The sequence below is a fragment of the Bidens hawaiensis genome, unplaced genomic scaffold (assembly GCF_021521415.1).
Source record: "Bidens hawaiensis isolate Kalapana, Puna unplaced genomic scaffold, B.hawaiensis_p1.1 tig00006251_1, whole genome shotgun sequence".
NCBI classification, from domain to species: Eukaryota; Viridiplantae; Streptophyta; class Magnoliopsida; order Asterales; family Asteraceae; genus Bidens; species Bidens hawaiensis.
Window position 1 is genome coordinate 194,069 of NW_027491414.1, and position 13,391 is coordinate 207,459.

Here is a 13,391-nt window from a genome sequence, read left to right on the forward strand (position 1 = left end):
CATCAACCATTCATTAATATTAAACAAATTATAATTGTTCCATTGACAACCTAAAAACAGTCAATACATATTACAAACCAAAAGACAACCCAAAATATTGTTCCATGGAATGAACAGTCAATACCCCAAAAACATTACATCCCAAAATATTAATTTTACACTGCAGAAGGGCATGATCTTATGTTGTGACCTTTTTGGTGGCATCCCCCACAAGCATTGGATCCTGGTGGCCTGGCCTTCCTAACTGTTTTTTGCTTTCTTAGAAGGACCTTGTACTTCAACTTCCACAGATTTTCCCGTTGCCTTCTTCCCCTTCTTACCTGTAGTAGCTTCTTCCTTTTCCACATGTGACTTTTTCCTAGATTTCTTTGGCCTCCCAATAGGCTTATGATACTTTGGTGCTGTGATTAGTGTTGGCACATGTGACTTGGGCCACATAGACAGTCCATTAATAGGATAAACTTTGTAACTGTAAACATCCTTCCACCTCTCCATTGTGTGTATTGGATTGACAAATGATTCTGGTTTGCCAACATTAGGGTCATGAGCAGCTTTCACCCAAATACTTGCCACAACATGCCTGCATGGTATCCCAGTGACTTCCCATCTCCTACATGCACAAGTATTTGTTCTCATGTTCACCACACATTGATCACCATTTGGTCCAGTCACCTGATAATGTTCCTCACCATTCCAATGCAGAGTGTACCTATCATTTGAATGCGTTAAAACAGTGTATATTCCAATTTTGTTTAAAAGACACGTGAAAGGATTAGAACTAACCTATTAGCTTCCTTCTTCACTGACTCCATAATGTTAGTAGCATATGGTGTTAGCAAGCCTGATGACTTATCAATTACCTTCAAAACATTCACTATTTTCCTCATAAGATACTCCCTTATGTATTCCAACAACGTGATCATTGGTTTGTCCCTTCCATCTACTAGCTTTGAATGGAAAACTTCACACATGTTATTGATCAAGACATCTGAGAGCGCTCTTCCTATTATAACAAAATAACTAATAGTATTATACACTTTAAATGAACACTCAAGCTAACATCTAAGAAAGGTAAAAGAAAATATTACCAGTAAAGTGTGATCTTGACCAATGCTCGGGTGGGATTTTAGACACCCAAAGATGTGCCCTTTTGCTTAACCTTTTTAATATATGCATTTCTCTTTCATAATGAGCAGCAGTTGTACATGTGGCTAGTTTCCAGATGGCATCCCTATAAATCTTGCCTTTGAATATTTGTTTCACATTTTCAGTAATGTGTCTAACACAATATCTATGCTCTGCACAAGGAAACACCCTTTCCACTGCTTGGATAAGGCCCTGTACATTCAAGGAACAATTACATCTTTGATATGACATGATAAGATAAATATCAAATTGTTGAATGAAAAGGAATGTATACTAACCTTTTGCCTATCACTCATAAAGGTAAATTTTGATCTACTATCCATGTCCAAGTCATCACCAAGACATTGCAAAAACCATTGCCAAGAGAGCATTGTTTAAGCTTCAACAACCGTATATGCTAAGGGGTAATATCCATTGTTTGGATCTAGACCAACTGTAGTGAGCAATTGACCAGGCCATTCAGTTTTGAGGAAAGCCCCATCCAGACCCAAAAGATCTCTCCCAATAGCTTTAAAACCTTTTTTCAAAGACCCCAAGCATACATAGATTCTTTTAAAAGTTCTTGTCTCAGATGTGGGGTCAGTGCATGTTTTTACTTCAAGGTGAACAGTTGTACCTGGATTAGTATTCTTCAACTCTTCAATGTAATCCCTAAGCAGCCCATATTGAGATCTGAAATTTCCATTGATATGTTCCTTGGCCATAGTCTTTGCCCTATATGCTTTCATGTCAGAAACACCAACCTCATACTTCTTCTGGAACTTTTCTTTGATGGCTTTAATTGGCATCTTGGGGTTATCTTGTAGTTCCTCAATTAAGTGATGAGATAGGAAGCTAGCTGTGCAAGCATAAATCTGCCTTGTTTGAAGGCATTTATGGTCCGTCACCAACTTTGTTATTTTCCAAGATCTTGTTTTGTTTTGGTAAGAAAGGAACATAACCCAAGGGCATTTATTCACAAGTGAGTCTTTCCTTTTTCCCCTACCCCCAACATGTTTCTCTGTTGATCCTTTATCTTTCTCACAACTACTAGATCCAACCCCCAAATTTTTTTTCAAATGGGACCCATCTTCCATATCACCTTCACACACTGCCCGAACCCTTAAAAGATCATCTTTTCGAATCCTAATTTGTCTTCTTGTTTCAATAGCATGTGATCTAATAATTTTCTTCACCTCTTCTTTTGTACCAAACACTTGACCCTTATAGAAAAGGGAATCTATGTCTCTCTCATTCGCTTCTTCTCCATAAAATTTATCATTATCCAACATTACTTCTTCCATTTCCATTTCCATTTCCAAACTGTCTAAACCACCAATGGTACCTTGGTGATCAACATCAATATCAGTATGCAATCTAAAATCCCTCATATCTGCTTCCACATCATTTGCTATGTCACCATCTTCTAACATGAAATCACTATCTTCCTCATCAGTATCATCACCCCCCTCATCATGAGAATCTTCCTCATCATCCCCACCCGACTCATCTCCCCCATAACAGTTATCAAATTCACTGCTATCATCTCCATTATTATCATATCCAGTCATCTCCACAAAATTAACAATAATAAGTCAGTAACTACCATAATTTAAGCTAAATAGGACTGGAACATTGATATTGTAAACCCTAGAAAGTTGAACTTACCATAGAATCCTTCAACTTCTGGTTGATGGAGAGCTTCACGGATGTAGAATCGAGGCTCCATGATTCTTTCAATCGTTCATCTAAAGGTGCTTGGTTAGGGCTTTAGGGTTCAAATTGGCAAATTTTGGATGTATGATATGAAAGGTGAAAGAAATAGGATGAAAAGGTTTCTGGTGTATCGTGGTTTAATAGAGAGGGAAGGGAAAAGACTCTTGTTAAAAGACCAAAAAACCCTCACGTGTTACTCACGTGCATAAACTTAACGAAGGAATTGGATGCAGTTAACTTAAAGGACGAACATCAAATAAACATAGCACGTAAAGGACACCGCCTGTAATGAAACATTTTAAAGGACTTGATCCGTAAATCATGTATGTTTAAAGAACAAAATTTGTATTTCTATCCTACTTTGTAACTAAATAAACAATTTGCAATATTGCTTACAATATTCTTCACATTTAATTTTAAATGGCTTATTTTGACTTGTACTCATTATTTGTCGAAATTTGTTCCAACTCAAACCACATGACTATTTTCTAAAGCGACACGTTTTTACATAGACTCTTCTGGCCCGTTACCCTACATGGCCCGACTGCCTGATTTGTTAGTTATAGTGTTGCATGAAAAATGTCTATAAGAAAACAACATTCTGGAATCACAAATTAATTTAATATAACTTGTAGTGATGCAAGCAAAGATGGTGATTCTACTATTCTGCACAGAAATGGTAATTGTTGCATCAATAAATGTCTGGTTCATGGCGGACAGTTGGAGAAAATTTACTCGAAGAAAATCCAACGGCCACCGAGAATCAGGGAAACTAGATTGCAGATTTGACTTGTGGATTTAGATCACTTCACCCTTGCTTTTGGACCCTCTGGAATGTTACTGTTGTGCTTTTTGTGGACCAACAAATAGCATTTGAACATACGTAACTATGTAAAGCAAAGTTATGTTTTTGTAATTTATATATAATAAAATAAATTATGTTTTTTAATTCGACCAAAATTTATATTATTTTATTATCTTTTAACGCAAGTGATTGGCTATATATAAGCCTTTTTAATTGGCTATAACAAATCGAAAATAACTATCAACTCAACTTTTTTTTGTTGTTGCATTATGTTCATTGTTAAATGTATAACAAACCTATCTTGAAGTACAGAAATACATAAATCATATAATATTTTATTTATTATAGTTAGTTATGTAATTAGGCAACCATAAATTTGTCCTTGTTTCTTCCTCCTTTTATAATGGCTCCGGTTATTCATACACCTTTGACTTATCCACACACCTTTTTAAATGGGGTTCCATACGATCGTATAACCCTTATACGATCGTATGTAGGGTGTGTGAGTTTTGAGAGGGTATACGAATATCATATCCTTTTATAATTGGTGAGCACCGGGTACAAGTGTTTTTATATATAGTCTATGCGATTATTTACTTTAAACTGATTTTGTAAAATTAAACTTTATCCGTAACATGTCACAAATGATAATCAAATCATTAGCATGTTAAATAGTAGCAAGCTGTTGATAACGTACGATGATAAAAATACAAAAGATTATTTAATTTTTAGTAAAAAATACCTTAGGACTAAGAATAGTATACGAGTATGCATCATATTATACTAGTCTAAATTATTAGAATTCTTAAAAAAGACTTGTATGTTATAAACTGTTAAATATTTATAGTATAGTAGTACCAGATTACATCAATTTTGTTGCAATTGTAATATATGAAGATATTTTTTCTATTGAATTTACTGAAATAATAACTTTTTCAGTTTTATAAAGAATATTTTTTCTATTAATAATTTTCTTATTAATACATTCAGTATAAACCAATTCTGATATATAATATAAAATTTATCTAATTTTAATATTCTTATTATTGTACATGTCTTGTTAAATCTATCTATTCTAATAAAGTAAAATAATTGTAAACACTTGTCATCTTTTGGTTAATTTTCATAATTTTTTTCCTTCAAAACTAAAATCTTAATTGGCACTAGATCAATAATTATTCACTTTTCTTTTACACCTATATTATATTTATACATTTTTATAAAAAAAAATATTAACATATTATTTTACTATATATTCCAAAATACTTAGTGAAATCCAAAAATCAACAACAACCCATGTTTGTCAAAAATTGAAAAGAATATAATTTCAAATGCTATCATTAACATATTTACAATGTATATTGTAGAAGATTGTAAAGAAAAACAAAACTCGAATATACTTTCATTTTCCAACGTAATTTTTTAATCATTAAATTATAAATATATGCTTAAAAGTCGATCCATTTTTTTAAAATCAATCCATTTATCTATTATTATTATTATTGTAAATTGTCATATAAATTTATAAATTATAAATATATGCTTATATCTATCCATTTACTTTTCGATAAATTTAGTAAACTATATATTGCTAAAATGTAAGGATAATACATATCAGACATAACAAAGTTTATCATATTTAATTTCTTAGTTTTTTTTTATCAAATGTTGTTTCGGGTTTTTTGTGGAATCTAAATTTGATTTTTATGGGTCAAAAGTTGGTAAATAGATTGTTTGGTACAAGTTAACTACATTTAGATCAAAATTTGTTACGGGTCAAAAATAAGTAATCTTAGTATTTTTAAAAGTTTGAGAATGCAAATAGATTTATCGTCAAATTTGTTACATGTTCAAAGTATTGACTTGAAAATGTCAAACGAATGAAAGTTAGAATTTTAAATATGATTCGGGTTTCAAATTTATTTCAAAGGCATTTTTATAAATAATCAAAAGGTTCGGGATTTGACAAATTGATTATTTTTCCCTCAACTATAAAAATTTAAGAAAAGATTGCGAGCACTTTCAACATGCTACCTCCGGACCTATCAATGCTTCTAACTTTTATCAAATTTAAAATATTTGTGTAAGCATTAACTTTTCCTTCAATGGTGATCAGAACGTTATATGAGAATCATGTCATGAAAACTATGCTCAAATTAAGCAAAATATTCACAAATTTGAATGGGTTAACATGTTATTTTTTATGTTGCCATTATGACAAAGTCGAAAAGCCCTATGAAACTTATCAAAATCCTTTTCATAGTGTAGCTCAGAAAAATATATTTCTTGAAGAGCATCTGTCGTTACAATTTAATGTTCTCATTTCCTTCGATATGTGGTAAATTGATAAATATATCAATAAAGGTAAAGCTACTTATGTATTTAGGCTGAGTGATTAAAATTGCTATTGTATGAGAAGTCTTATTTCCGAAATTGGTTGATAACCAAAATTCTTTCAATTATACATATGACACTGAGAATTAAATTTTCAATAGAAATAGTGTCTCGGGATATGTTTCTGCACATGCATTTTTTATTAAGTTCATTTAAAAAAAATTCCGATATAAATAAAATCAATTTATGTACAGATACTACAGATACAAACATAGACGTAATACCGTTTTTCATATATGTTATGTAATTATTTGCTTTACTTGTAATTTGATAATTTGAATCATCCTGTATGTGACACGAGCTCTAAAACTAGTAACTGTATACAACTAATTCTTTTTCACTTAATAAGTAACCAGTATGTGCGTGCGTAGGTTTAGGATCACATACAAATAGGATTTAATGAAGTAAAGAGAAAAAAATTCGTGGTGGCAAGAGACATAAACTCTATATTTTCTTATTATTTTTCATTATATTGTACTTTTTTCTGAATAATTTAAGAGCAAACATGGTTGATTGGTTGAACCTTTTAAATTCTTATTATATATAAAGTTCTTAAGCGGGATCTATCCCCATGTACTTTGCATGCAAGAGATCTAAACCCCATAGAGTCCATAATTAACATATTATCGTCATGTCAAAATATATTTAATTTCAACAGGTGTTTGCTTGGGTATATTTATCACATCATAAAGGTTTCAAAAGGTATTTAGAAAAAGAAAACTTTTTGGACTAAATTAGTGATATATTGTTTTAATTTTGAACTTGAAAAGTAGATAAACTCAACCCTAATCTTGAATTGTGATAATATAATTTTATATCTAAATTATAAAGTTTATAAAATTTTTATATAAATGGTAATTATATGTAATGGACTTTACCTTATTATGTAAAAAAGAAGTGCATTATCCAAAATGTACTACATTTACATGTGACTTCAATTCCTTAACCCTTTCTAACTAATTCATCTCTACCTCTCCATCCAAGTATCCAACACCTCGATCTTCAACCAACCGCGACTGTACCATCTACTCACTTTGTCATTCAAATCAGCCAGAAATCCAGAACCACTCTTCGAAGTCAAAGTTCAAACCACGACATATCTTGGGGAAGGGGTGCTCGTGGGCAGTGATTTTTTGTTGATGAAGCGGTACATAAGAAGATAATTTTTAAACAAATTTCATAGAATCACTTTTCATCTAATCTGGTAGGGTGGATACCCACATGTATAAAAATGAAACAAAATCTAAAATATGAGAGTTTACATGTATAGCATGCATGTATCACACCAGAGTATTTATAAAATAATGAAACCATCCTATAAATTTAATCCAATAAAAGGATGGTGGAATTATAGCCGTCCAATTTACAGTGATCATAGTGCTTCAACAAAATGAGTGGATGGATAAAGCGTTTCAAGTGTTGGGAGACACCAGCGGCCCATGTTCCCCCTAATCACCCACCTAATATCAATGTGTTAATTCACATGATTCACCTTTTATTTGGTTTTTCATTTCATTTATGGTAAGAAATTACAAGTATGTTGATTCCATTTTGAAAATTAATTAATAGGCTCAGCTAAACTAGATATTGTATGGGAAATTTAAAAAGAAAGAATATGTTTAGAGGCTTATTGAGATTATTTATTTTACCTTCTTATAACTTTTCATTAAGTTAATAAGTTAGAGCATTCTCATCCCACCCTCTATCTCAAAATAAAAAATTACACTAAAACTCACTTTATTTTCTCTCTCTATTTTAATTAAATAATACTTTTTATATCTTTTATCATTATCTTTTCTCTTTCCTTCACTCACAACCACTTTCAAAAAATATTAAAAAATTATAGGGAGTGAACAATGGTTTTTCAAATTTACAGAAAAATCACTACTTTTTCTAAAATATAAAAACTCTTCACTCACAACACCCTAAATCACTCTCTAAATTATAAAAACACCACTCCCATAAAATAGGGGGTTGGATGAGAATGCTCTAACATTGTAATTTATGAAGTTTTTCCTCTCACAATATAAACAATCACAAACACCTTATTACTTTTCAAAAAGTTAATAAGTTATAAGTTGATGAAAATAAGCAATCCCACACACCCCCTTAATAACCCTGGGTAATTTAAAAAGAAAGAGCATGCTTAATAGTATTAACATGTACAATTTTTTTACGGGAAACACACGCCACCTTAAATCTACTAACATGAACCATATATTTTTCACTTTGCATGTGGTCTTGAACATGTATCAATGTGGTAGGATAATCTAGGATTAAACACCATGTGCCACTAGGCCAGAAGATCATGGCCCATTGACTATTAATATGTTCAATAAGTATAAAAGTTACATCCCAAGTTTTTTGTTTCCGATAAAAATGATAACAGAATTATTATTTATCTTGTTCTTAAATTTTTTATTAAAGTGCAAGGGGTTAAGTGGAACTACTGTGAAGGGGTGTATCCCGGAGCGCCACACGGCCGGAGAACCCTTGGCCGTCGCGCGCCGCCGTGGACCTCCTGTGCAAATCGTTTTCGTTTTTAGTTGTTTCCTGGTTCGTTTTTAGCTCGAAATCGTTTATTTTAAGACATAATTGAGTGAATTAAGGTCCAAGAAAACTAATATAACTAAAATGCATGTCCATATACATAACCCCTTGATCAAGAACGAAATTTACTGGTTATAATATTGATTTAATCATTAAAGGCCCATTCGGTTTCTTAAACGAGTAAGTTACCATATTTAATTCAATTTAGTGTATCCTATATAAACATATCATATATTCTCTGCCATAAATCATCCCTAAACCCTAAATATTCATCTCCCAGCCGTCATCATCCTCTGGGCTTCATCGTCTTGCTCGGTTTTTGCTTATTTGTTGAAGATTCATTCATAAACGGTTGACTTTGCTTGCTTATGGACTTTTGACTCATCGTATATGTTGATTCTTTCACTTTCCGGGTAAGTTGTAAACTGTAAAATCATTCATATATATTACCTAGTCAATAACCTTCAATCAATTTCAATGGTTGAAGGGTCTTGACTGGTCAAATCGTTTAAAACTCGTTAAAGGGCAAAATAGTCAACTAGTTTGAATTTCCGTTTTCTCATACTTCTAGTCGGATTCAACGTTCGGTCCAGAATACTTTTATTCTCGTTACGTAATTTTAAGGCTACTGACCAAAACCTGACTTCCGACTTACTGTTCGGATTCTGGTCAATATCAGCTCGCTTAAATCTTAAAACTAACATAACTTGAATTCTAAACGTCTGTTTGGATTGATTCCAGCGGCAACAAGTTCGTTTTTACTTATATTATCATATCCTAAAATATCAGATTCTGAATTATTCATAACATTTGACGTGTAGTGGATGACTCGCTTATTCGTAGCTAGTTAATCGCATTTATTAATCGCTTGTCATTAATCTAAGGTGAGTTTGATTATTCCCCTTTTCATACACTGCTTTTAAACATTCTGGGGACATATGCGTACTTACTCATATTTTCTATCCTATATATACACAAACTCGCAATCATAATCATTGTGCGAATATCAGTTGAATGTTATTTGCTAATTGTTACATGTTTAATTGTTTACTTGACAACATTTGGAGAGGTCCAACATATCCCCTTTGTATAGGGCTGTGACATTTGAGCCAAAACAAGGTACACCTCAGTACGTATTTACCGATTAAGCAAATAAACGCCTTTTGCGTAACAAACGAACGATTAACCGAACGGGTCGGGTTATGACCCAGATATCTCGGGGGGCCATCTATAAGTGACATACGATCTATACAAGCTAAAATATCAGTAATATGGCCTTAGTTCTATAGCAAACAAGTTAAACAAAAACATGTTCGTTTAACTACCCGCTATAGATTTAAACGCGAAAGATAGTTACAAACCAAGCATTGTATCATCCGTTAAGCCGAAAAAGACTTACCAAACACTTATTTGAAATATTTTAAGCGATCCGTGAAAATTTTTTTGATTTTTACAAACATATAGTATGTTTTTATAATTTTACACAAAACTAGCCGAAAAACACTCGTTTTCGCGCTGTTTAACGCACCCGATAAGTTTTTCGCGCCAAAAACCGAACCCGAACTAAATTTGGACTGGGATTTTCGTTTTTGAGCCTTTAGAATCAGAAACTCGGGCCAAAATGGGCCCAAAATGGGTCCATAAGCCTTCCAATCGGACCAGCCACACCCCACCCCTATTTTTTTATAAAACTTATTCCACAAGCTTGTTTATTCATTCTAATTTATAAGAAGTTGAGGTCCAAGAAGCTCTAAACCTGATTTTTCATAATCCTTCAAACCCTAAGGTAAGGAGCTTAAATAAGTAACTTTTGTACTTGTTTAACCTTAATTAATACCATAAAAACATATCTTGATTACTAAAAATCATTCCTAACCATGTAAAAATCCCAAAAATGGTCCATAAACATGTTTTGATCATACACATGGTAAGGAACCTGTTTTGATAGTTTTTTTGGCCATAAACACGGATTAAAGGGTTGAAACGGCGTTTTTACGGTTCAAAAGTTTATTTTTGTGCACTAGCCGAAACCCTAAGTTAAAGGGCTGTTCTATTGATGAAACCTGCTTGGTTTGTGATATAGGACCTGTACCTAGCCTACATAGTAGCACAAGAGTTCGAAAAGTTGATTAGAAAGTCGGAAACAAGCCAAACCCGCTAAGGTAATGCCGAAACACTCTCTTACGGGCTGTTTAGGTTATGGTTGTGATGTGCATATTTTTAGGCCTTGAAAATTTTCAGGGACATCAGGGAACATGTCAATGAGTCCCTGTTTAAATTTGGTAATTTTTCGACCATCCAAGAATATTTGGCGAATTTAGTACCGAATTGGGACGTTTATTTGGGAAAAATAGCTAAAATACTTCAAAAATTATGAAATTTTTTTGGGAACTTATATTTGATTTATTTTGATCACATATAAATTTTGGGATCATTTGGAGAAGTCTAAATGTGTTTTTTGTATATGCGTTCGTGTGAATTTTTATAGCCAAATTTGGGCCGAGAATAATATCTCACGAGCTTTTTACATTATGAAATTGACACAGGTTGTTTTGGGAAATGATTTGAGTATTCAAGAAATTTTGTGGAATTTTTGAAAATTGTTTGGGGTAAACGGATGATTTTCAGGCGAAATATAGCTGATAAAATGAATTTTTATAAATTAATAAATCAGTAAATAATTCCAGAAATGTTTTTATGAAAATCTAAATATTTTAATTGATAAGTGGCTAAATTTTCATAATTTAATGATTAACGGTTAATTAATTATGCTAATTTGAATATTAAACAAATTCTGTTTTTATAAAAACCGGCAAGTTCGCGATTAATGAACCTGCGGGAATATCAAAACACCAAGAGTAATCAAAAATCATATTTTTGGACTAATTAAGTAAAAATGAACTTTTCTATGAGAAACCTGGACAATCCGGATGGATTTTGCGCGTTTCTTCTTAAATCAAACTGAATAAACGGAAACAGGCCCCGTGGCTAATCCAGGACCCCAGTATGTGATCCTTCTTTATAACTTAATCATTTTATTAACCAATACATTTACCCAAGCTTATTTTCCCATAACTGTTTTCTGAACGCGTAAACGAACAACTTGGCCCAGCTGGGAAAATGGGAATCTAAGCCAAGTTCAATTTTAAGTATTAGACATTGAACAACATCACAACCTAAGCCTATTGCCACTTTCTGGGCGTTCCAGCTATACCCAGATTAGTTATACAGCGCAGATTAGTATTGAGATTATAATAATATTAAAATATTAATATTATTATAATATTGATTATAGGAACTATTGATAGCGGACCGAACAAACCACGAGCTGATACAGTACTGATTATCTACTAAACCGTGAGTTTCATGACCCCACTTCTAAACTGTTTTACAACTTTTGGGGTGAAAATCATGTTTGATTATATATACATACCTGAAACATGTATTGATGTGAATTATCTAAGTGCTAACACACGAAAGTCCCCACGATCACAGTGATTAACTTCGAGCCGGTGGCTTGTGAATAGTACTATTGGTTTGACAAACCCAAACGGAGGCGGCATGTATTGCTGAGACTTTACCCCGTTTGCACAGACCATAATTATACAACACGCTATGTAGTGTTAGACATAGCTACTTGGGGCATATTGTGGGCGGAAAGGGGCCACAGTGGTTGATTAAGCGTGGGAAATGGATGCACGCAGCACATACAGTCAAGGCTTCACTGTAACTTAGCATAATTACATCATTTACATACATACATACTTATTTTATGATTACAAGTGTTAACTTGTGAATACTCATTATTGTTTTCTCTAAACTCGTGAAACTCACCAACTCTAGTAGTTGACCCGTTTTAAACTGCTTTTCAGGTGCACCTAAATCGGAATGATTTGGTGATCTGTTACTTGCCCAAAGGTGTGTGGTTGATGCTATGTGAATAGAAGCAAGGATACTAGTAGTAAGATTGTATAGTTAATGAACTAGTTTGGTTTGTAACACCTAGACTGTAAAACAATAATAGAACAATGAAAGGTAATATAATGTAAATTAGTTTGTAATGTTTCTTTATACACAATGTTGTTGAAACCAGAGGTGTCTGTTACATTCCCGTTTTACGCTTCCGCATTGTGCTAGTCGGGGTGTGACAAGGGTTCTCATTAGTATGATCATACGACCGTCTTAGTAACTGGAGTCCGATTCGCTTGGCAAAGGTAAAGCGAAAATTTTAGTCATTGTAATCAATGCCCGATTTGCTTGGCAACGATTCATTGGCACACTAGCACGATTTGGTTATGTTCATGGTTGATATATGTTTTGTTATGATTTGATTGATACTATCACATGGTTGGTTTGCGCATTTATTACTTATCATTTATCAATTATCTAATATATATATATATATATTATTTGTTGTCTCAAAATTGGTGATCATCTCACTCAACATGTGTTGTTGACAAACTCCATTTTCTACGTATATGCAGGTTGTTTGATTGAAGATAGAAGTTGGATATGTAGACAAGACCTTAGGATATAATCAAGATAATCATAATTTGAGCTTATATTTATATATTTAAATTGTTTGTTGTATTTAGATAATGTGTGTATTCTTGAATAAAATAATTAATTAGATATTGTCATTTATATTATGATAGTATATTTGAGCTGTGAGCAATCGGATCACGCCCCGGCATTTCCACCTTAGGTTGGGGTGTGACACATGGTGGAATTCATTGGTAAAGTGGTCAAGGTAATTTCTTGAAATCGTACTATACCCATGAAACAAAAATTGTTTCGTTGG

The 13,391-nt window shown here is 32.7% G+C and overlaps 1 protein-coding gene across 1 annotated transcript; it reads right to left on the reverse strand.

Moving 5' to 3' along the window:
• Positions 1-240: 240 nt before the first annotated feature.
• Positions 241-1,517, reverse strand: LOC143631753 (uncharacterized). The gene is made up of 4 exons (XM_077100409.1): positions 1,425-1,517; positions 1,089-1,338; positions 784-1,003; positions 241-709 (listed from the first exon to the last, which is right to left on the reverse strand). The coding sequence occupies exons 1-4, from the start codon at positions 1,515-1,517 to the stop codon at positions 241-243; spliced, it is 1,032 nt and encodes a 343-aa protein (XP_076956524.1).
• Positions 1,518-13,391: the final 11,874 nt, after the last annotated feature.

Bases quoted from the DNA above. Each gene is read 5' to 3' on its own strand.
- LOC143631753 (XM_077100409.1), bottom strand. From the start codon at position 1,517: ATGCTCTCTTGGCAATGGTTTTTGCAATGTCTTGGTGATGACTTGGAC. The intron at 1,339-1,424 runs GTTAGTATACAT...TTGAATGTACAG, and splicing joins TTATGAGTGATAGGCAAAAG to GGCCTTATCCAAGCAGTGGA. The intron at 1,004-1,088 runs GTAATATTTTCT...TTGTTATAATAG, and splicing joins GTCAAGATCACACTTTACTG to GAAGAGCGCTCTCAGATGTC.